Raw genomic sequence first — 25,647 nt, 5'->3', positions numbered from 1 at the left:
TCTAGACCTGATAGATGAGAAATTGTAGCATCTTTCCTGTAATGTGGTGACTGAGGGTCATTGTAGGCCAGAGAGGTCCTGACCTGTACATGTTCTCATTTCCACCCCATCAAAACAGGAGGAGATGAGGAAATCAATTTTCACCTAGCTGCTGGTAGAAATCAGGTTACAAATTTAATGCTGGAAATGGGGTTGAGCAGGGACACTTAATTCAAGCAGCACAACAGGGACTGTTTCATCTCCTAGCACACCTAGGTAGTAAATTTTCTGTATTTTTTTCTATTTCCCTTCATGTCCCTATTCATGGATCAAATTAATATGAACTCTGTCCGTGGAGACAGCCAAAGAAGTTGAAATGTGTTATGACCATCAGCTTTTTTTTTAAAAGTTGATAACAAATTTCTATAATATGTACAATGAAATCCCAATTATTATCTGGCACTTATGGAAACCTGATAATTAAGCAATTTTTCCAGTCAACTGAGAGTCATTCTAATTAATACAGTGCATAAAGAATACACTGTTTAAAAGACCAAAGACTGAAAAATGTAAAGTAATGGGGGAAAAAATCAGTATTATAGTGTTAAATTATGTAAAGTTTAATCAAGCAATTCTCATAACTTACAAAATTTAAATACAAACCCTGGCCGCTGGCGGTGTAGCAATATTGATGGCTACACTAACTGTGCCACTGGCTGAATGTTTGCTCTCATCTTCACCAAGGGGTTGTGTGTTGCTTTGGAGAACATTTAACAATTTAAATCTTTCTTTAAACATTTATTTAAAACTTCATTTATTCTTATTTTCTCTTTATTTATTTCCTCAGGATTTTTTTTGCTGGTTGTTTGAGTTTTTAGTTAATTGAATGCCAGATAATGGGGATTTTACTCCAAGATTGAGAATTAATCCTTGGAACTTGGTGATATTAAAAGGAAGAATGTACTTAAAATAATATCAGAATTGTAATGCATCATCCTGCTGTCATGTCTTGATTTAATGATGACCTTTGTCAAAGTTCCAGGGTTTTGAAGTAGAGGGAGAGTTTGTTGATCATAATGGTGTCATACAGCTGAATTAATAGACAGCTGAGGTAACAGATGAGTGAACTAATTCTTCTGTTCCCTTCTGTGCAGAAGGCCACTGTACACTTGCCAAATTCTAGTTTTGGTTCTGGAGGCTTCCTCTTTGTTTCTTAATCTATTTAATGTTTTGGATCTGAATCTTAAAATGTGTCTCAATTGGTGCATGAAAAATTTATGCTAATGAATCAAATCCCTGTTGTGGCCTAAATCCCAGATATTTATTTTGATGTGGAACCATATATTTTCTGTACACTTTGTTTCTGGCCTATCTCCTTTATTCTTCCGAATAGCATTAGAGGTCTCCAGAACTTCAAGCTTTTTATTTGACTTAAAAGTGCTGTAAAGTATTTTGACATATCATTTTAATTTCTCCCGCTGCAAACTGAAGGCTGTGTGATGGGACCTGGGACTGACAAAGGCACCCATTCACTTACTACAATGGTCACTCAAAAATACTTTGTCTCATCAGCATGGAGAATTTCCACATGTATCTTGAGGACATCATGCGACATCGATGGGAACTTGAAGAGGGAAAGGAAAACCCACTGCAGGGAATGCACTTCAGGGCTCTTTCTTCTAGAATGATTGTAGAAATTTTGCACAGACTCTGTGATTATCGTTTGGACGCCACAGATGTATTTGACCTTCTAAAGGTGAGGGATTTTTTTTCCTATCAAATATATCATTGAACAAGAGGTCTAAGTATGCAGCAGAATTAGTCAAGTAATTGAAATGCTGACATTTTTATAAATTCAGTGTGCTGCCAGACAGGATCATAGTATCAATTTACACTAATTTTCATGCTGGTGTCGAGCAATTTTTCCAAGTTGCTGAGTTCATATGGAATAAGCTTTTTGAGTGATTGCACAGCACAGCTCCAGTGGTCCCTTGCCCACAAAATCTTGAGATTTGTTCTGCTCTGATTCTACATTTAAGATAGCTTATTCACTACAATTTCCTTCAAAGTTACTGTATGGATTTTTTTTAACCACTTCTGTTAATAAAAGAACATTAGGAAAAGAACATCTGTACTGCTAAATTTTGCTGGTTTATTTACTGCTTTATCACAGATTTAATGCTGACCTGAACTTGTGTTTGCAAATTCACTATCCTATGTAACAAAATTATTTCAATGTTTATTCGTAACATTTTTTTTTTAAATTCAAGTTCCTTTCTCGTTGATTTTGATTTGTATGCATCGTTTGGTCATAAGAGCGGGCCCTTCAACATACCACTTCAATGCTGTTCCAATACATACTAATCCTGTTCCTGAAATTCCCTGCTCATTTCAGAATCTGTCATGGTGCCTCATAAATATTGTTCCTGCCTCCAGCATGTCTTGCAGCTCATTTTAGGTGTCAACTACTGTGTAGTGTGTATAGTATATCCTCGATCTCCTTTACAACTTAAGCCAGTGCTGTCTAGTTCAAGACAGCTCTCCCATGGGGGTACCCAGACAGCTGCTATCTACCTATCTGTGCACCGCATTATTTTATATACCTCTATCATGTTACTCCAGGGAAAACAAACCAAACCCTTCCAATCTCTCCTAATAACTCAAGCCTTCTAATCCACACAACATCCTTTCAAATCTTTTCTGCTCACTTTCTTGCTTTGTTACGTCCTTCTTAATATGTGGCAACCATGTGCAGCTTAAACAAGGTTTGTACAACTTGCCATGATGTCCCAGCTCTTCTCATCAATCAAGGCAACCATGCCATACCCCTTTGTTATCATCCCATCAAGTCTATGTTCCCATTTTCAAGGAGATATGTATTTGTACCCCAGAGCCCTGCCATTCACTGAAAATCCTGGCCTGGTTTAACTTCCTAATGCATCACTTTTGCACTTGTATTTAGGCACGCAGCCCAGTAACAGACCATTTCAGCCCACGAGTCTGTGCTGCCCATTTACACTCAATTAACCTACAACCCCGGTACACTTCGAACGGTGGGAGGAAACCGGAGTCCCAGAGGAAACCCAGACAATGTAGGATTTGAACCCCAGTCCCGAATGCTGCTGCGATATCGCCATTGCACTAACCGTGCTGCCCTATCGGGATTAAATTTCATCCACCATTTCCTTGTCCTCTTTCCCTGTAGACCTACATTCAGTTACATCCTTGGGCAACCTTCAAAGCCTCTGGCCTTGCTGACATTCTAGATGTGCATTGTTCAAGCTTCTGAATATTAATAAACGTCCTATTTCCTTCATCTCTACAGGCAACAAAATGTATGGTTCTCTACACTTCAAATCAGTGAATGATGCAGAGCTCAGGAATTTCTGTTCACGTGTGTGTCAGCTCACTGGAAAAACTCCATTATGTCCTCTGTTCTTTCTTCATAGTTCTATAAATTATTTCCTTATTTAGATACAGAGTTTTACAGCACGGAAGTAGAACCTTTGGACCAACTTGTCCATGCTGACTAGGTTGTCTTCCTTAGCCAGTCTGACATTTCCAACCTATGTGATTATTCTATGAATGTCAAGGTATCTGCAAACTTTAAAATTATGCACTGTCCATACAAGCCTAAGTCATTACTGTATATCAAGAGGAACCATGGTTTTGATCCATCTGTACATGTCTGTACTTCTATAATGAGATTAAACATTCATCTCCTCTAATCCTGAACTTGGCTTTCACATCTATATGTTTCTCATTTTTAAAAAAAAATGGCCATTGCCTTTATCTATGTTTTACTTTTCTTCCCCCTTCCTGCCTTATTTCAACCCCCTGCCCCCCAGGTAATCAATCTCTATGGGTCATGTTTCTGATATATTTCCACATCTGGCATGTTTTTTTTTAATCAGTTTAATGAGATTTGAAAATTATGCATCAAAATAAGATCTTTGTTGAGAGGCACAAAATTGCTGCGGGTTCTCAGCAGGTCTTGCAGCATCCATGGGACATAGGTACATAAATCAAGCCTGAGCCCTTCTTCAAGGATCTTGAAGAGTGCAGGCCTGAAACATTGGGAATATATCTTTACTTCCCTTGGATGTTGCAAGGCCTGCTAAGATGCTTCAGCATATCTGTATTTTTACTGCAATCACACCATCTGCAGACTTTTGTGTTTCACTTCCATGTGTTGGGAGGCATGGTGTTAGAAAGCAAGATTTTGAACTCAACTCTTAGTATTGTGTGAATTTTGTTTCAGGGTCTTGAAGCAGATAGCTTAAGAGTAGAGGCCCTTGGAGAGGACAACGCTGGGGCACAATACTGGTATTTCTATGGCACCAGACTATACAAAGAGCTGCCTCCACCACCGCCAAAGGAGGAACCAAAATATAAACCATCCAAAAATGATAATAAGTAATTTCAATTTTCTATTGTAAACAGTGTTTAAATTTTTGTAAACACAGGGCTGATCTGAATTAGCTATTGAGTAAAAATATTCAGGTTGGTCAATGTGCAATTCTCTTTCTTAACTGAAGTGTAGGAACTGGAGTATTGAAGTACAGCACCCTTTCTTTCCCCCCCCCACCTCCAGCAACCTCATTGAATAGATTCTGTGTATTCCAAGAATAAATATTGTAAATGGCCTGGCCCAACAACCTCATCATAGCTCAGATTCAAAATGTTGATGTTCTATTCTGAATATTGAAAGGAAAAATTATTACTGGGTTTTGACTTTGCTGCTCTCTGAAATAATGTGGTCACATTCAGCCATCAGGCATGTTTGTTCTTTATCCCCCTCCCTCCCACCCACTCCCCCCCTTATCTATATTGCAAATCTCCAATGAAACATAACATGAAATTGCAGTTGGTCCTAGTTTTCTTAGGAAGCAAGTGTAGTTTCTTTGGAAGGAGAACTCACTGGATAGAGCTGTGCAGGTTTCATGTATTCATTTTACTTCAGGTATATATTATCAATGCAGTATGTTCTATGCATGCTTATTCCTATATAAATGCACTTTCATGCCATTGGTTTCATTTGTAAATCTACATAGAACTCTGCGAGTGAACAGACTCTTCAACCCACAAATTTCTATCCCAAATACAAAAATAAGCTAATCTGCCTTGCACATGCTCAGTATCCCTTTATTCCCTGCCTATTCCTGTGCCTGTCTAAATATCTTGTAAGCACATTGGTTGCATGTACTGCTACCACCTCCTTTGGTAATGCATTCCAACTACGTCTGTTTTAAAATAAAAACTTGTCTTGCATAATTCTTTTAAACTTTAAAGCTATGCTTTGGTATTTGATTTTTCTTCTCTGGGTAAAATCTAATCTATCTATGCCTCTCATTTTGTACACTATCAGGTCGCCCTGTATGGCAAGTCTATAATCGTGGGTTGCATTGCCATGGATGTCTATATACACCAAAAGTGACTTTTATAATTATTTTACTCCTTGAGGGATGAATGCAGTGCAGGTTGCTCTCTGTCAAAAGTCAGTATTGTAAAATATAAACTTTCAATCAGTAATTACAAACTTTGTTATTTAGGAAAGAAAAGAAACTCAAGGAAGAACAAAAGATTAAAAAATCCAGATTATTACCTAAAAATATTACAGCAAAAACTGGAAATGAGAATCTGAAGAAAAAGTGGAAACTCCGTTACAGTTTGTCTAAACCAAGGTAGGGTCGAACATCTAACATGTGGTTCCATCTCAATGTGCTTACAAGTAAAATTTTTAGTGTTTTTATGGACTACATTCTTTTCTAATAATTATATTTTTTATATTAAAGATTGAAAAGGAAGCGTGAGACCTTTATGAGACTAACTTTGTTCAGCTTTTCCAACACAAAAATGTAATTTCGAAGTTAATAATTTTGGGCCCCAAATTTGTTTCTTGACACGCTGAAAGAAAATTTAACCCATATTCGTTATTCAAATATTAAATTATTTGCTTGCCAAATACATTGCTTATTTGAGGTATTCATTGAATGAGTTAATGATCATTATTTCTCATGTACTGGTTGAATTTGTTAAAAGCTTGCCCAATCTAAAAAGAAATAGTTACTTCCTTCTCAAAGGAATACAAATCTAAAAATAATGATGTTGCCTTGAGCAAGTGAGATGTGGAGAAATCTGGTTACTCAGAGCAGTTAATCTTTGAAATTTCCTACTTTTGGGTCTGTGATGCTTATGTTTTACCAGTGTATTCAAGTTTGATAGATTTTTTTTGGCACCAAACGAACTGAAAAGTATGAATACTGGGCAAAAAAGTGAGGTCTTGTGGAATAACATAGTTGAATTGCATAGTTGATTTGGCTTAGGGCAATTATATTGACTCCTTTGTGCCAAAGAATGTCACATATCATGTGCATGGAAACTTGATGGTAAAATGGCAAAAAATTAGAGCTAATTAATGATTGTACTGACATTTTTTCTAGATTTTAAGATTTTCTATTTCATATTTTAAACAGTGGGTTTGAGAGAGTTGAAAAGGAATGTGAACTGCTTGATGAAACTTGCAATGAAGAAGCTAATGTGCAGAAGGAAAATGATGCCATTGGGAGTCATGGTGAGATTACACAAGGACTATTGGTATAACTTAGTGGCACCTGAAGAGAAAATATATCAGCAATCTAGCATTTAGTAAATCGCTAATTACCTTATATGCCGGCTTAAAAATTTCCTTTAAAATCAAGGTCATCTTGTATAGCGGGTCTAAAATCCGAACCTTGACAGCAAAATCTCAACACTGCTGCCGTCTTCCCATTGCCTCCGGTACAATTTTGCGCGTGTCCTGTTAGTTATCAACGAAGTCTCAGTGCTCCTCCGCGGGGTCAATCCACCCAGCCCAACTGCCATCAGGTCCGAACAGGCTTTAAACAGCCTGTTACAGGAGTTGACGGTGGTTTATATTAAAATATGCTAATAAAATTTAAATCTTTACCGAGTCTTTAAAATTAAAATATTATAAGTTGCTTTTAACGGCATCCACAGTTGGCAGTAAGTCCCAGATTTGGGATCTTAGTTGGATTCGTAGGGTATCTTTCAAACCTAGATTTTAAGAGGTGATGTGGGTTGTCCTATTGCCGGCATATATGGTAGGATTAGAATGAGAACTGACACATGACAGTGCAATGTTATTTTAACTATTGATATGATTGGGATTTTTCAAGACACTTCACAAGACAACTCTGCAGGGAGATGAGTTCCTCAGTGGAAGATAGGATTGAAGCAATTATGTCACAAGTCCTTTATTTTCCCTCCTACCATACAAGATCATGTTGTATTATTCTTCAATGCTAAATTGTCACATCCATGTTCCTTGAACAGATTTGGCACAATGTTTCCTGCATTTTATTTTGAAACTTCGGAAAGTAGGAATTGAACTATGATTACCTGCACAATTATCTTTTGAGCTTTGGAGGTTGAATATCAAATGAACTTTTAATATACCGGTAACTTTTTTCCCCCCGATTGCACTAGTTTTGATTGGCATGTAATACATGTACACTTTACATTTTTACATGGAGGTGATAGTTTGCGGGGAATTCTAACTAAGTTAGACCTTAGTTTAACTTGAGTGTGCTTTGTCATTTGGTTTGACAGTGTTCCCCATTTAATGCAATTTCATTAAAGCCAATAAATAATACTAATTCCTTCCATGTTTAATTTGGAACTAGTTTCTTCAATGATACATGTAGAAGAAAGGAGTACATGGAGTCTTGTCTGTCACACTTTGGAAGAATGGAAACATCTAGCTGACTCTTTTGGAGAGAGTCAATGTACAAAAGAAAGAAAACTATATAAAATTTTGACTGAGAACTTCATTCCTGAAATCAGCAAGCTACTTGTACAGAAGGTGAGCAAAAAAATTGATTCTTTCACAAATGGTAATATAGTACAACTCCAGTTATCCAAAATAGTCGGGATTGGGCCTATGTCGGATCAGCCAGTTTCTCGGAGAACTGGCCATTTTTTAAAAAACAGCACAGTAGCAACAGCAAATCACTTGCATCAAGGGAACGCTTTTTAAGCATTAAAATTATATTTAATTTAGACCAAAAAAAGCTGGCCGTTGCCAATCACTGAGTCGACCCAACCGCAGCTGATCACCGACATGGATCCAGTGCCACTGCTGATCCCCAGGGAGGCTTCCTGGGCCAGTGGAACACTTACTGGCGAGTTGGTGGGCTCCAGTCTCCTGTCCTCGGAGTCCCAACTCCAAATCCTCCCCTAGACTACTGCTCACACCAGGGAGTCTGGTGTGCCTGTGCGACAGTAGGCCAAGGGGAGGATTCAGAGTCGGTATTGGGAGCTCAGCTGTGCCAGGGAAGGAAGCAGGGTGGGGAGGGTGGAAGGGAAGAATAGCCTGAGGTCCAACTCCTGCCTGGGAGGCCACCCTCCTTGAAGATGCTGGGACAAGGATTCTTCTGACCACTTGCAGCTGGGAGACAGTGGCACGCAGTTTTAGAGGGAGAGTTGGAGAGAAAAGTCAATAGGGGAAGGTAAAGAAGAAATGGAAAGAGAGGGGAGAGAGTTAACTGAAATGGGAACAATCATTCTAATTTCATGTGGAGTGAATTTTTTTTCAACCTGTGAGGTCAGTTCGGCTCTGAAAATTTTCAGATAAATGAGGATTTCTGATTTGTTTTGGATAACATTGATCTGGAATTTTTTTTTAAATTGGATAAATGAGGATTTCAGAGAATCCAATTTTGGATAATTGGAGTTGTACTCTATTATTTGGGAAGTCCATTTCTGTTTGGGTAAACACAAGTGATGTTACCGCAAGGACATAGAAGTATGGCATTCCCAAAAACAATCACTTGCAAATCGGCAAGATGAGATAAAGGCCAAAAAGTCTTAGTTTTGATTTATTTATCACATGGTAGAAGCTGATTCCAGCCATTGAAACTTGTGCTGCCCAATTAACCTACAACCTTGTACATTTTGGAGGATGGGAGGAGACCAGAGCATCTGGGGAACACCCATGCATGTCACAGCAGACAGCGTCGAATTTGAACCCAGGTCTCTAGTCCTGTAATAGCTCTCTGCTCATAGTGCTTGATTGTGGGGTGGGAGCATTTGGAAGCTGTGCGAAAGAAACAGGCTAATATGTGACAGTGGTGTTTTATGCAGAGGATAGTCTACCAGAACAGAATCAATTTAGGTTTTCACCAACAAATTGGGTAGGCACTTGTGGGAAAATAAAATACAGGGCAAAGAACAGAAGTGGGGAAATGCAACTACCTCAAGAACTACTTAATGTGCTCAATGGCCATGCATCTCCTATTAAATGAAGTAAAAACATTTTTTTCCTTTTTGGTTGCTTGATAGCAAATCACCTGGAATGCAGAGGAACCAGTTTTAATTTGTGGTTTGATTGATCTAATTACTTAGCTTTTAGATGCTAATGTGGTCACTTTCCAGGATCATGGGTTGGGCTCTGAATCAAAAGGAAGAAAGATTTTGTGTCTTAGAATGGTTAGAAAATAGAAATCACTGATTGGCATATGGGTGGAATTTATTTCTTATTTTAATCCAAACATTCTGTTCTTTTAAGTTGTGAATTTCATGGTATTTATAGCTGAACAACAAAATTAACAGGAAGTTTCTCCAACAGACTGAAGGGCATCATGCTAATTCCAATATGACTCGAGCATGTTGGGAGTCTTCTAAATCTTGGGCAAATGAAGGTGGCCAACGGGAAATCCATGGAATAGGAATGTGCAAGGGTGTAAATGTAAATAAAACTTCCAGTTTTCACTTCACTGTTGAGAGGGTGATTGATTTCAAATTTCAGTGTCACAAAAATAATTTGGTGAAATTTTCTTCTGCCCTCAGGAGAAACAGTTGCAGAAGAAGTTTGCAGAAATTCTTCCCCGCCGGGCTTCAGATCGTCTCCTTGTGAAACGTACTCAGCAGGAGGAACTGGTAAGTAATCATTCCTACCATCCCAGTCCATGATTAAGATTGTGGGCAAGTCATTTCATTCCAGAGCAAAATAATGTGCAGATAAGGCCAAAAGGAGATGGGTGGGAGCAACATCCTCCTTTTCCTATTTCCCTGGATTCTACTAATTATTTGCATCCTCCCCTGTGCAATACTCAATCCTGAAGAAGTTCATTGTGTGCCACCCTATGAAATGAGGTGCATGATTTAGTGACACTGATGTCATGACTGAGTTCCGATAGTTCTCCAACTGTTAGAGATTGTTGACATTACAGGGGAAATAATATAGCAAAAGTCCAAAAATTGGAATGCCAGAAATCTGGACCACACGAGAATCAGGACTTCTCAAAAACTCTCAGCTTTTGTATGTGTGCGCACAGATGCAGAACAGCAATAAGCGGAAATGTAAGGAAAAAATATTTCTTTGGGTTTTTTGTACTTAGTTTATTAATAAAACATTTTTTTCATATAAAATACAATCAAAATTTACCTGTTTATTCTCCTTAAATTTGAATTTTAAAAGTACTGCCCAAGAATCCAGAAACCTGGACCAACCCAATCCTTGAACAGTTTGGATTTTAGGACTTTTACTGTAAAACAAATATTCTGTCTCTTCTCATAAATGTAGACAGCAATAAAAGTGTTGCATTTAGCCTAGTTTCATAACATGAATCCTGTAAGTTATCATGAATCTGTCTTGTGTGTGTGTGTTTGATCTAAGACCTTGTGACATTTGCAGATTTCATCTCTGTTGAAGGAAAGGCAGGCTGTGTTTGGTAGACTGGGGGAGAACAGAATGAAAGATGGATACTACTATGCAGCCCAGCAGCTCTTTACACCTCAGGAAATTAAACAAATTGAGGAAGAAGGCAGAATTCTCGCACGTGAAGGTAAGACTGTGTACCTCAGTGTCTTGTTATTTAAAGCTTATTTGTTTGCTAAGAGTAGTATTTGAAGTATTGTAGGCTGGAGGAGATTGATCTTCTCCACCTCGCTAGAAATGTTTATTGTGTTTCAATGTGCACAAGTTGTGGGATATTCAGTCAGGTTAGCACAATTTTGTTACAGCGTCAGTGACCTGGGTTCAAATCCGGTTCTGTCTGTAAGGAGTTTGTATGTCCTCTCTGTGTCTGCATGGGTTTACTCCAAGTGCAACAGTTTCCGCCCATACTTCAAAAACGTACGGGTAGTGGGGGAAGGAGCTGTAGGTTAATTGGTGTATTTGAGAGGCATGGGCTCATCGCCAGAAGGGGCTGTTACTGTGCTGTACATCTAACTTTTTTAAAAGTGCAGTTTTTGTTAAAAAAACACATTTCAGATCAGGTTTGTTTGTTCAGGTAGTACTTGTGTTTATAATGTCACTTTCTGGAGTATGGTACCAATGAGGGAGTTGTTGTTGTAATGTGTAGGTTGTGACATTTTTAAGGAAAGCTCTTGTTTTGGCTGTTGATTTTGTTCTTCACTCTGGCTTGTTTTCCCCGAATTGTGGAAAATACAAAAGTTTTTCCTTGAACAAGTGCATAATCTTTAAACCTTCAAATAGTATTATAAAACAATGTTAGGAGTAATAAGTCTACTGAATTTTAATTTTCTCCAGAAAGAATAAAAATATAAGGATGTCTGTTCTTAATTTCCTTGCAATGAACTTTGCACTTCCAGGTGACTTGACCCTTAATTGGCTGACTTTTACAGATTTTAATGTATTAGTATATCTTTAATTCCATTTGATTGAATCAAAAGAGTCTGAGAAAGTAAAGAAAATGTAAATATTTGGAGATCACAAAGCTACCAGAAGTTTACTATATTCACAAATGATTGTGTTTATGTTAATTGCCAACCATTGTGTTTTCTTGATGATCTGGAAAATTACTCAAATATCATAATCTTCAAGGGCAGTTAGTTTTAGTTATAAAAGGTGGCCTTTTCTATCCATAGATGATTGAAAAAATAATTCATTTGACAAGGAGTAAATCACAGGGACTGATCTGACTTATTTGCATCTTTAAAATTCAACAGTTTCTGGCCCTGAAATTTCCCTTTGGTCTCAACTCTGTTTTCTTCTCCTATTCGATCCACCAAAATCTTAAATTGTGCACATAATTCTGCTGATTCCATGCTAACTCTTGCCTGGTCCTTTCCATCCATTATTCCTATGTTCAGTGTTTGGCTTTTGGATCTTTGGCACAACGGTTTTAAAATTCTTCATTACATTGCGCCTTCTAAAATTTCTAACCCCATTCCCTGTCTACCTAATTTTCATGACTCTGCTGTTGATGCTCTTAAGTCTTGAGCCTTGCGTTTATTTATTTTTAAATTTAGACATACAGCACAGTAACAGGCCATTTTCACCCACAAGACCGTGCCACCCATTGTACACCCAATTAACTTTCACTCCTGGTACATTTTGAACAATGGGAGGAAATGGAGCCTCTGGGAAAACCTACGCAGACACGGGGAGAATGTTCCTTATAGACAGTGCAGGATTCAAACCCAATCGCTGGTGTTGTAAAGGTGCTGTGCAAACTGCTATACCGACTGTGTCACCCCAAGCCATGACACAAACTAGACCACTACTTGCCTGTGTCTTCATTTTGCTCACTAAAACCTCTGGATCAAATATCAGGCATGCAATACTTCATTGTGTGGTTCAGTGTGTTGTGTATAATATTGTTAATGGGGGATGTTTTACAGTAATTGAAGAGAAATGTTGCAAGTGTACTTCATTTTACTCCTCCCCAAAATAGAACGAGCAAGACGTAGACAGATGCGAGAAGAGAAATCAATGCTGATGTCCAATGTGAAAAGTGGTCTGAAGAGAAAGCAAACTGCAGCACCACGTTCTCCAGTCAAATCGGAAGAACTGCCCAAGAAAAGACCAGAAGTGTAAGCATTCTTCAGCTCTGCACTCTGCTTGTCATTTTAACTCTTAGTAAACCTTGCATTTTGTCTTTCTAATTGATCCAGTCCCTTACTAAAATGTACATTCCTGTTTCACATCTTTAGTGTTCGTATAATAATGTCCAATAGTCTGAAAAAAAATCTGACAGTCTGACATCAATATCCTAAATTTGCCTAATTTTTGGAGTTTTACTGTCCCATTGTTCACTCCCGACCTCCTGGGTGAAAGTATCCATTACTCCTTCACTCAATTGTTGGAAGTAGCTGCCTGTATGCTCAATTATTTCCATGGTATTTGTTATCATCAAGAGTAAAGTCTGTTGCTGGAATCTAAAGCTTTCATGATCTCCGATTTGCATATCGGTCACCTTCTCTGTCACTTGGAAAATGCAGCAAAGGTTCAGTGAATGTCACAGTGTTGTGATTTTTCATTTTTAGCAGTTTGACAATTGCCGTCTTCTCTTACCCGCCAGGCATTATACAGATGATGAACAGTATGTTTCTATGTATAAAGGTTAGTGACATTTTTATTCTATTGGTGACATAATTCTGTCAAAACAATTTGCTGACCCTTCAATGAGTGGTCAGCATTTTGTTTGGTTAATCAGAACACTTACTATCTTTGCATTTAGGAACAGCCTTCTGGTTGTTGGGCTTGAGCCTACCTTGGAGGTTGAACTGTTTAAAATTTTAGTCATCCCTCACTTTTGATCCCACACACTTTGAGGCCTAAGAATATTTTAGTTAAACTGGACAAAGTCATCAGGAGTATCAAGTTCTTTTCCCATTTGCCCAGTTGTATTAATAGCAGCCTCCTGTACTCGCAGATTAGCACGGCAGGCTGGCAATTCCTGAACTAGAAGTTCAGATCTTGTTGGCCATAATCAAAGGTACGGGGGCTTTATAATGGCTGAGGATTTTCTTATTAGGGCCATCTTTAATTTTATTAATATTGATTTGGAGGCTATAGGAATCTGGCTCAATTCTGCAACTTTTTTAATAACATTGTCAGGGCCGATTGAGGACCAAGGTTTTAATCAAAAAATTGGCAGGATCTAGGGTCACCAGGCCTTGGGTATGTCTTGTTATAAAAGTAACTCTCTGGTCCATAATTGGATTGCATTGTGAAAATAAACTATATTGTGTTGACCCTTTACTCTCCCTTTGGATTTGTTTGCATCAAATTTTTGAATAGTTTTTGTAGTTTTTGAGCTTTTTCCAGGTGAGATTACAAAAAAATGAATAGTGCAGGAGTGAATGAAGTGTCATTAAAGTCAAGCAAAAGGAATTTACTGATGTCATTTTGAGGCCTTTAAATGGAAGCAAGGAGAATATCTGACTTCGGTGATTTGACCACCCCTGAAAGGACTGGGTCATCAAAATGAGATAATCATTTGTAAAAACAGTTTGGTATTGTCAGAAATTAATTTTACCCAGAGAACAGCTTGAAAGTAGAGCAGCATTGACTTGCCCAAGGGTTTTATTGATGAGCTGTCAAAGGGAAAAGAATGGAAGGGTATTCTGACTGGGTTGGATTGGATAAGGTAGGAAGTGGCTTGTAGTGAGAATAAACATCAATGAATGGAAAGGCCCGTTTCTGTGCTTTGGATTCAATATGTCTGTTTCTGCTGAATATGTATAATTGGGTATACTCTAAACCAGTCATTCTCAACAGGGACCCTGCCCCCTCCTCCAGCATATTTAAGTAAAAGCCTTGTTTTCACCTCACATAATTATTTTTGAATTTTTTTTTGTGTAGTCAGTAGGAGTCAAGAGTCAAGTACAGAAGAAACCTAAACTTGACTGCTTGACGGGGAAGGGGCTCAAAGTCCTAGGGGCCACTATAGCCGAAAACAGGTTGAGAATGGCTACTCTAAACAAGCCACAATACTGCTATCTGTGAGTTTCATGTGTTTGAACCCTACTGAACACTTTGTTGTTTGCAGTGCTAGATGCAGTAAAAGTTCACAAGGATTCCTGGCCATTTAATGAACCAGTCAATGAATCCTATGCTCCGGATTATCACAAAATCATTGAGGTATGATAAATTAAAGGTTATGTTAACAGTAAAGTTGTTTTTATTTCAGTAATATCTTTGGATTTGAATTTAATAGCCTTTTCTCCAGCATTAGATTGGAAGTCTATTAGTGAAGATTTATGATTCTAAGAGAATTAGAACTTTACAAATTGTGCAGGGTTTTAATAGGGGAGTTATTAGTTTCCAAATGCTAAATGTTTTTCTCTACCTTTCAAATGAAGGGTTGCATCAATATTGTTTTACGATAGTCTTCATTTGCTACAGACATCATTCCAGATTTGCCAATTATATTTCAACATGAGGGGAAAACAATCAATATGGTGTGAAACAGTCTAATCATTCCAATAAATTCACATCCCACCCTTAGCAACTTGGATATTCAAATTCAGTTAATTAAATTAAATCTGGACTATAAGATTAATAATGGTGACCATGGAAATGTAAAAATAAAATCTATTGACTCCACCTTGCCTGGTCTGACTTTAAGGTGGCACTGGTCCCACCAATGTGGTTGACTGAAATACCTTCTGAAATATCCCAGCAATCCAGAGATTGAGAGCTTCCATATCATGCAAATCTTTTGCTAAGAAAGCTTTTCAACAATTCTCTTCATTGGCTTGATTTTGTATTAAACTATTAGCTAACCATTGCAGAGAAGCTTTCCTGCTTCCAATGGAAATGAGGTGCTAAATTATAGTTGTACAGAATAGAAACCAATCCTTTAGATGATCAGTTTATTAGCTGTCCAGACCTACCTACATTGATTCCACTTTCCAGCATTCAGCCTGAAGTCATGCTATTTCACGTGCTTACCTAAGTAATACTGTAATACTACCTGTTTCACCACCCCTCTGGTTATTTGATCCAGATTTTGATCATCCTCAAGGTGGGAAAAAACTTATTTGAATGTCCTCCAAATATCCTACCCTAAAGCCTCCAGTTGTACACCTCTGCTGAGGGGAAAGGTCTCTCTCAAGCAACGCCTCAGAACTTTTGGATTCTCCAGTCAGATCATCCCTTAGCCTTCTCTGTTTCCAAGGAAAATAATCTCAGGCTGTCCTTGTACCTGGAATGTTTCATCCATAAGGGAATATCCAGGTGAATCTTTTCTGCACTTCTTCTAGTGCCATCACATCCTCCAAAAGTGTGATTCGAACTGCAGATTCTAACCAAACATTTTTAATATAATCTTAACATAGCCTTGCTTTTCTTGTATTCTGTACCCTGGTTAATGAAGACAACTGTCCTGTAGCCTTCTAAACTATGCTTACCTACACTGTGGCCTTCAAGGATCCTCAGGCATATATGCAGTATCTTTGTATTACAAAGTACTTCCTGGCAATAATTGCACTGCCTATAAGTGGTAATTCTTCCTCTGCTGCATGACAAAGAATCTCAGGGTTGTATTCAATGACATGTATGAACTCTTGACAATAAATCTGAATCTTATCTGCAGTTCCATCCTTCTGTGTGTGTGTTTATCTTAGCCCCACTAATCCTGTCAACCTCGTACGCTTCAGAATTTAATTCCACCTGCCAGCTGTTCTTCCCATTTTGCTAACTCCGTGTAGTTGAAGGCTACCCTACTCTGTATCGACACATTTTCATAACATCTGCAAACTTGTACTTCCTATATTCCCAGTCAAAATAATAAAGGTCCTGGCCAGAATCTCTGAGGTACAGCGCTGATCTCGAGCTTTGAATCACTCAAACAACCCTCGTTCATCATCCTCTATGTCTTATCATCAGGCCAATTATGGATCCAATTTGTCATGCTGCCTTGGATCCGATGGACTTTGGACCACTATCCCATGGTGAACCTTTCCAAAACCATAATGTATATTACAACAATTGCACCATCTTTTATTGACACATTTGGCTTTGGAAAATATAATCAGTCAGACAAGTTAGCCCCTTAACAAACCATGATAATTGTCCATGATCAATCCCTGTGATTGATTAGGGATAACATGATTTTATTAAGAGGATATCTCTTAAAGTGCAGTGCAATTTAATCCTGAACATCAGGCCTTTTTAACTAATATTTTACTGTCAGTTATATTACTGACCTGTATTTATCTAATCTATTCCCCATGCTTCCTTGCATGAGCTTGTACCACAATAATTGATTCACTTTTTCCTTCAATTATCTGTTTAATTCCTCTTTCAAAGTCTGAATGATGCTCCAATGGTCATGTGCCAATAATATTTATTTACATCTATTCATTGTGCTGTTGCCAGGAGCCAATGGATCTATCGACTATTGAGAAAAAGCTGAGCGAGAAAAAGTACAACAACAAATGGGCCTTTGAATCTGACTTTAGGCTCATGTTTGAGAACTGTGAACAATACAATGGAAAAGGAAATGGTTGGTTTGATATCGATTTTTAAATTTTTATTAATTCTTAGTTTCAACCCGATAGTATTGGCCTGTTGAAATTCAACTGCTCCTGGATATTTTCTACTTTATTTTACAAAGTTACTGCCCCTCCACAATCATTCATAAACAAGAAACTCAATCAGAGACTCGTTTGATGACTTTTTTTGCACATTATTTATTTTTGATTTTCTGTCTTGCACAGATGTTTGTACTTTGTTTAAAATTTCCCACTTTTTGTATTTGTATCTTTCTTGAGTACAGTTTTTTGCATTAGCAATTATGTCGAAATTTTGCCTGGCCCACAGGAAAAAGAATCTAAAGATTAACCTGAACTTTAAATTTTCAGTGCCTCTGAGCAAGGTTAATGCTTTCAATTTATACTCCATACCATTAATCTTTGTGACACATGAAATATCAACAGTATAATAATAGCAGGAAATATTTTAAAATTGTTAATACCCAAAAAAAGTTACTTTAAATTGTTTTTGGGGAACTATCTCCTCCAGATGAGAATTTGTCGATCTTTTTCTCAGTGCTTGCTGTAACCTGGTTATTGATGCTTACGCCAAAATCTACCACAGCTGTCCTTTCCATATTATGCACTGCCAAATGCCTAAGCCTTTCACGTTGTCTCAAGCCACTTTTGGAATGCACAGCAATCCCATTTAAACTTGTTGACTGGCTCAATATTATCAATATTACCAATAGCCACATTAATCATATTACCAACAGCTTGCAAATCCTGTATATTCCTATCACTGCCCTTACTTATGCACTTGGCATAATTGCAAGCTATAACATGAAACTTAACTCTATTACATCTACTCCACTTGACCACAATTATAATTCTAGGACTGCATCTTGCGTGTTGCTTTCTAAAACCATTCTAACCCATAAAGCTTTTCTTGCACTTGTACCACTGTCCTGTTGCAATCAACCTCATTGTCGCAAACTTCTGAGTAATCCGACACCGCACAAGTTGATTTCAAATAATGACTACCTGTATCAGATATAAAGTTCTCAACCACTTTGTACAACAGACCAACCCTTGCCAAATAATCATGCCCCACAACATCTGCTCTTATTACCAATCTACAGTTGATAAAACTGGGATTGCTACCAAAACCCCTTCCAAAGCCAAGATTACCACTCAGACATAACACTACTGTCACAATTAAAACTTTCAATGTTATTAAATCAAAAAACCCTATTAAAATCTATACCTTAAAAGGTGAAAACTCTATTTATGTTAGCATTCTTAAAAAAAAACAGTTGATGCCAAATAAAAATGAAAATGGTTCACAGCTCTCCCAAGATAGACTCCCACTACCCCAGTGTCACCAACATCACTAGGGGCGCTGGGAACTTTCAAAACCTTGGCCAGCAGCTATCTGGCCAGCTCTGGGAGCTGAGATTCTTCATTTAAAACCATTCCATCCTTGTTTGTGAGGTTACGGCCAGCCTAGTTGGACCAAGAAAAGTAAATGCATTTAACATATAAGCCCTCTTCAACAGGACAGAAGGGGAGGAATTTGTTTTACCAAGAAGGGCGGAATGGTTAGTGTAGCAGTGCCATTTCAGTACCAGTTGGTTCAAATCTGATGCTGTCTGTAAGGAGCTTGTACATTCTCCCCATGTTTGGAGGAGTCTCCCCTGGGTACTCTAGTTTCTTCCCACCCTTGGAAACATTTAGGGGTTGTAGGATCATTTGGGTAGCATGGGCTCATGGGATGGAAGAGCCTGTTACCATGTAGTATGTTTAAATTTAACTCCAACTCGGCATTGGATTCCCTGTGGAGAGGATTCCAAACACCATTCTTATTTAGCCACAAACACACTCTACCAGTGGCTTCTACTTTAGGTCCTCTTCATGAGTGGCCTCATAAGAGGCTGCTTCTCAGGGTACACTCAAGAGGTGGAGGGACTCACATGATTCTGACAGTCATGACTGACAGGAAGATCACACAATTCTTAAGCCAATAACTGCCTTCCATCCACCGATCTGAGTCTGTCTATGCACAGCAGAAATGTTGGAAAATTATTTCAGTTGTATGTTCTCGTCTGAAAGGCAAGAGTATATGCCTTGGACATGATAGATGAAACTTTAGTTCATTGCATTATTCCATTTACACCAGAGCCTTGGTTGCTGTATATTACAGAATGAAATCTGGGAAAATTCCATAGTAAAATGAGTTTCAGGGAGGAAAAAAGTCAATTATTGTTTGGGTCATAAAATTGACTTGGACAAAGAACAATTCATTTTCTGAATTGTTCTAATTTCTTGATGTCTTAATGTAAAAATTATTTATTTCAAGAGAAAATATTATTTTAGTTTTATTTTGCAAATCTGTATATCAAAATTGCCCAACTTTTTAATTGCTCTCTATTCATTCCCAACATCCTTAGAATACACACTGATGGCCCGAGCTGTAGAGAAATGCTTCAATAAAGCAATGATCAAATACTTTCCCAAGGACGAAGTGGACAGTGATGATGACTTTTCAACTAATGTGTTGTGTGGAAAGAAAGACAAGCACAAGAGCAAGCCCATCCATTTGGTGAAGGGTGAAACGAAGGATCTACATGAAGCAACTGAGGATGGTCTTGAAACACCAAAGGTCAATGGTTTCATAAATTGCAGTCCAGCCAGTGACATCCCTCAAGTGATTACTGAACCCAAGGAGGAGGAAAGTTCTCAGCAACCAAAGCTTGTTCCAGTTCAAAAACAACCCACAGACGTGAAGGTGAGAGCATGTTTTAATTAACTTTAGGATTGTATTTTGCTGCCATTATTGTTCCCAATTTCGAACTTAACTGTCTCTTCCAGTGATCCTAACTAGTTCAAATTATGCACTTGGTGATTGAGTCCTAGTGCCCTCTGACATACCTTTGCAAACCAGTCTGTTTTTGGGCATTTTGTCAATGGTTTCTTGTTTTTTTTGATATTGAGGAATCATTGTGAACTTGTCAGTTTATTCTAAAACTCTGATGTTACACTGATCGGGGTTAAATAGGTTCCTAACTCTCACCTGTTTTGCCCTTTATTGATCCTCTTTTATTTTTAAATTATATTCAAGTAATTGGTACATTTGTAACCTGGTTTCCCCATGTACATTCAAGCTACATATTATTTAGCTGCTGAGTGAACTGGTCAAGTTCCAATTTGTGCACGAGTGGATTTTTAATTTTTTCATTTTTTAATCTACTTTCATAACCTGTTCCTCCAATGTTCTTCCCTGGGGTACCTCTTGACCAGTCTTTGACAGTGGAACCCAGTATTTGTCACATCTAATTCTCAAATAACTCAGAGGATCGATGAACTGGCATCAATAGGACCAGGCAATTATTCATTGCAAAGCAGCACTCATGGAGAAAAAAAATTATAAAATCATAACATGTGAGAGCAGACGCAGGTCATTCGGTGCATCAAGTCCACTCCGCTATTCCATCATGATCCATTCTCACACTCAGCCCCACTTGCCTGCTTTCTCCCCATCACCTTTGATACACTGACTATTCAGATACCTATTAATCTCTGCCTAAAATACACCCAACTGCCTAGCCTCCACAGCCATCCGTGGTTGCATATTCCAGAGGTTCACCATTCTCTGGCTAAAGAAATTTCCCCAAATCTCATTCCTGAAGTTGTGCCCTCTTGTCCTTGACTCTTCTACCATGGAAACTACTGTGCTACATCTACTCTGCTGTCCTTTTTAAAGAACCAAGTTGATTGGAAAGGGTATGTTCTCGGAAGATTAGTTCTTCAAATTAATGTAACTTGGTTTGAAGTCCAAAACTAAGTCCCTTGTATATTGTTAACACAATCTATAAAATGGTATCACATTTTTCGAGTTTGGCTGGTGTTTCAGCTGATCAATCACTTGCGGCTTTGATTCTGCCTGTGAATGCTGAATTGCACTCTTCTCTCCCCCCGAGCAGCTTCCAGTCAGTGGTTCGCTTAAGAGTTCTGAAGTTGTTCCTCGGCCTCAAGCTCTTGGTAGAACAGGGCGGATTGTTATGGAACCAATAAGAAAAAGGTTTCAGCAGCAGTACCGGATGCAGGTACTCTCAAGTATTATTAAAATATGCTGCTGATGTATAAAGGCATCAAACAAATGCCTAAACGCTCTTCCCTGGAGCCTTCATTCAGAATAATTTGCTGATTTTGTCAAACTAATGCAATTTTACAGAACTCTGATAATCAGCAATTTAAATCATTGATATGTAGAGATGCCATTGGCATAGTGGTTAAAATGATGTTATTGAAATGCGAGTGACCTGGGTTCAAATCCCTTCTGTTGCACGATTTCCCTGTATTCAAAGACCTGCGGTGTTAGTAGGTTAATTAGTCAGATGGGTATATTTGGGCAGTATGAGCTCGTGGGCTGAAAACCCCTGTTATTGTGCTTTACCCCGAAATTAAACAGAGCACTGATGTTGCAGAGTGCATCAGTGATCACCTGTTCGTTCATCTTGGGATTTTATATTGTCCAATTTCCTCTCCAGGAGATGGGAAAATTGCAGACAAATTTCTTAAGTTTGCAGTGCGACAAAGCCAATTTTCTTGCAGAAGTTTAGATAAAGTCTTATGAAGCAAAGTTAGCAGAGCTAGGACTTTTCTCTTTGGAGTGAAGGATGAGAGGTGGCTTCCTAGAGGTCTACAAGATTCTGAATGGCACAAATAAAGTGGAAAGCCAGTGCCTTTTACCCAGGGCAGGAGTAGCAAACACCAGAGGACATCTGTGCAAAGTGAAGAAGTAATTTTTTTTACATAGAGTTGTGGGTGCCTTGCCAGAGATGGTCGTGGAGACTGAAAGATTTGGGGCATTTAAGAGACTCTTAGACAGGCACATGGATGAAAGAAAAATAGAGGGTTAAGAGGTAGTAGGAAGTATTTAGTATTGTTTGGTAGTGAGTGTAAATTTACCAGTGTGCTCCTCATGACACGGGTGTTCGTTCCCAAGGGAGTATTCATCCTCTGCAATGTTTTCTTCCTCCAAACTTGACCATCATCTCCCCTTTAAATTCCTTTGCTATTAATTTGAAGTCTGGGTAATTTACATTGGCCAGTAAACATATCCGGATGCCCTCAGAATGTGGAGGAAATCCACTTGGAGTTACGGGAATTTTAGATGTGGGAGTTGTTGAAGTATTTTATGTTTTAGAAGTGTTGACATACAGTGCGTTCAAAAAGGGAAAACTGAGAGATGAAAATGGGGGAAAGGGGAAAGGTGGTGGTGAGGAAGCGGAAATGAGGTGTAAACAGAGTATGAGATGGCCATGTTGAACTATATGACTAAATATTAATGGAATATACAACCAAATAAAAAGGAAGAGGCTATTAAATTTGCTAAAAAGAGAAAAAATAGATATAGCATTCGTGCAGGAAACGCATCTAATTGAAGTGGAACACAATAAATTAAGGAGAGACTGGGTAGGGCATGTAAAGGCAGAATCATATAATTCAAAAGCCAGAGGTGTAGCTATATTAATCAATAAAAATCTACCAATCAAAATAGAGGAAGAAATTATAGATCCAGCAGGGAGATATGTAATGATAAAATGTCAGATATATTCAGAACTCTGGAATTTGGTCAATATATATGCACCTAATGAAGAGGATCAAAAATTTATGCAAGATTTTTTTTGGAAGATTGTATACACGCAGGGGAATATATTGATAGGAGGTGATTTGAACCTTAATTTGGACCCAAAGTTGGGTAAAACTGGACAAAAGACTAGCAAAAAGAATAAAGTGGCCAAATTTATGGTTAAATCAATGCAGGAAAAGCAACTTTTGGATATATGGAGGAGGCAACACCCAAAAGAGAAGGAATACTCATATTATTAAAGTAGACATAAAACATACTCAAGGATTGACTTGTTCCTGTTGTCACCCCATATCCAAGGGAGAGTTAGGAAAATGGACTATAAAGCTAGATTGTTATCTGATCACTCACCCCTGTTATTAGCAATAGAACTGGAGGACATCCCACCAAGAACATATAGATGGAGATTAAACTCCATGCTACTTAAAAGACAGAAATTTAGAGAATTTATTGAGCGCCAAATTAAAATGTACTTTGAAATAAATAAGGAATCAGTGAAAGACAAATTTATATTATGGGATGCAATGAAAGCCTTCATCAGAGGGCAGATAATAAGTTATGTAACTAAGATGAAAAAGGACTACAATCGGGAAATAGAACAGCTGGAAAGGGAAATAGTAAGTACAGAAAAAGAACGAGCAACAGGGAAAATGCAACAAAAAGAAGAGAACTGGCAGATAAAAAAAATAAAATACGAAACATTACAAACATATAAGGTGGAGAAGAATATAATAAAAATAAAGCAGAAGTACTACGAGCTAGGAGAAAAAACGCACAAAATATTAGCCTGGCAACTTAAAACAGAACAAGCAAAAAGAACAATATTGGCATCAAGGAAAAAGGACAAACAGATTACATATAACCCAACACGGATCAATGAAAATTTAAGGAATTCTATGAACAATTATACCGAACTGAGAACGAAGGGAATGAAGACAAAATAGATGAGTCTTTAGCTAAAATTGAACTACAGAAATTGCAAGGAGCAAAACAAATCGATAAAACCATTTGAAATAGAAGAAATACAGGTTATATTAAAAAAGCTGGCGAACAATAAAACGCTTGGAGAGGATGGACTCCCAATATAATTCTATAAAATATCTAAAAAGTTATTAATTCCTCCTCTCCTGGAAGTAATGAACCAGATAGAAGAAACACAAAACTTGCCAGATTCATGTAAAACAGCAATAATTACAGTAATACCAAAGACGGGGAAGGATCCACTAACACCAGCATCATAAAGACCAATATCTTTTTTTAAAATTTTTATTTTTCACACTATGAGTCATATTAATCAAAATACACACAAACATTTCCCTCTTGAATATACACAGTGTCATTTTCTCCCATTTTTTTCCCCCCTCCAAACCCATTAAACATTCAACATATACAATACAATAAACCCATTAAACAATGTCATCACACAATGAAAATAAACAAGAAAATTGTGTCATCTACTGTTACACACTGGGTCAGTTCATTTCGTCTTCTCATTCCGTGGTAGGCCCTCTCTGTTGTGTTCCATGTATGGTTCCCAAATTTGTTCAAATAATGTGAATTTATTTTTTAAATTGTATGTTATTTTTTATAATGGAATACATTTATTGATTTCTATATACCACTGCTGTACTCTCAGGCTCTCTTCTGATTTCCAAGTTGACATTATACATTTTGTTGCTACAGCTAAGGCTATCATAATAAATCTTTTTTGCACTTCATCCAGTTCGAGGCCTAATTCTTTACTTGTATTACTTAGAAGAAAGATCTCTGGATTTTTTGGTATGTTGCTTTTTGTGATTTTATTTTATACCTGATTTAGATCTTCCCAAAACTTTTCCACTTTCTCACATGCCCAAATTGCATGTACTGTTGTTCCCGTTTCCTTCTTAAAGCGAAAACATCTATCTGATACTGTTGGGTCCCATTTATTTAACTTTTGGGCCGTGATATAAAGCCTGTGTAACCGATTATATTGTATCATACGTAACCTCATGTTTATTGTATTTCTCATAGTTTCGGAGCATAGTTTTTTTCCCATATTTCATTTTTTAATCTTTATGTTTAGATCTTGTTCCCACTTTTGTTTGGATTTTATAGCTTATTTCATCATTTTCTTTCTCTTGCAGCTTGATGTACATGTTCGTTATAAATCTTTTAATTATCATTGTGTCTGTAATCACATAGTCAAAGCTGCTTCCTTCTGGTAATCTCATTCTGCTTCCCAATTTGTCCTTTAAGTAGGTTTTCAGTTGGTGGTATGCAAACATTGTACCATGAGTTATTCCATATTTGTACTTCATTTGTTCAAATGTAAATAAATTATTTCCCAAAAAAACAATTTTCTATTCTTTTAATCCCTTTTCTCTCCCATTCTCTAAAGGAAAGGTTATCTATTGTGAAAGGGATTAGTTGATTTTGCATCAATAGTAATTTTAGTAATTGGTAATTTGTTTTTTTCCTTTCTATGTGAATCTTCTTCCAAATGTTGAGCAGATGTTGCAGTACTGATGAACTTCTATATTGCACCAGTTTTTCATCCCACTTATAAAGTATATGTTCTGGAACCTTCTCCCCTATTTTTTTATAAATTGTTGGGACTGAGGGCTGATAAATCCCCAGGGCCTGATGGGCTGCATCCCAGGGTGCTTAAAGAAGTTGCTATGGAAATTGTGGAGGCACTGGTCGACATTTTCCAAAGTTCCATAGATTCGGGGGAGGTCTCTGAGGATTGGAGAGTGGCTGATGTGGTGCCGATTTTTAAGAAGGGAGGGAGGGAGAAAATGGGA

At 37.7% G+C, this 25,647-nt stretch overlaps 1 protein-coding gene across 3 annotated transcripts in view; it reads left to right on the top strand.

Moving 5' to 3' along the window:
- Nucleotides 1–25,647, top strand: part of LOC138745363 (uncharacterized) — an 85,497-nt gene that overhangs the window by 39,007 nt on the left and 20,843 nt on the right. For 2 of the 3 annotated variants that reach the window (XM_069902335.1, XM_069902346.1), the window contains exons 3-16: nucleotides 1,552–1,735; nucleotides 4,241–4,395; nucleotides 5,532–5,663; nucleotides 6,456–6,553; nucleotides 7,665–7,843; nucleotides 9,608–9,727; nucleotides 9,829–9,918; nucleotides 10,676–10,826; nucleotides 12,681–12,819; nucleotides 13,308–13,348; nucleotides 14,781–14,872; nucleotides 17,114–17,240; nucleotides 19,659–19,996; nucleotides 21,192–21,314. In XM_069902335.1, coding sequence (XP_069758436.1) covers nucleotides 1,552–1,735; nucleotides 4,241–4,395; nucleotides 5,532–5,663; nucleotides 6,456–6,553; nucleotides 7,665–7,843; nucleotides 9,608–9,727; nucleotides 9,829–9,918; nucleotides 10,676–10,826; nucleotides 12,681–12,819; nucleotides 13,308–13,348; nucleotides 14,781–14,872; nucleotides 17,114–17,240; nucleotides 19,659–19,996; nucleotides 21,192–21,314 — 1,969 coding nt within the window. The remainder of the gene's footprint in view (nucleotides 1–1,551; nucleotides 1,736–4,240; nucleotides 4,396–5,531; nucleotides 5,664–6,455; nucleotides 6,554–7,664; nucleotides 7,844–9,607; nucleotides 9,728–9,828; nucleotides 9,919–10,675; nucleotides 10,827–12,680; nucleotides 12,820–13,307; nucleotides 13,349–14,780; nucleotides 14,873–17,113; nucleotides 17,241–19,658; nucleotides 19,997–21,191; nucleotides 21,315–25,647) is intronic. The other variant, XM_069902340.1, reaches the window with a different exon arrangement.

The sequence above is a fragment of the Narcine bancroftii genome, chromosome 1 (genome assembly GCF_036971445.1).
Source record: "Narcine bancroftii isolate sNarBan1 chromosome 1, sNarBan1.hap1, whole genome shotgun sequence".
NCBI lineage: Eukaryota > Metazoa > Chordata > Chondrichthyes > Torpediniformes > Narcinidae > Narcine > Narcine bancroftii.
The sequence above is the reverse complement of the archived record's forward strand: the minus strand, read 5'-3'. Positions and strand labels throughout refer to the sequence as shown.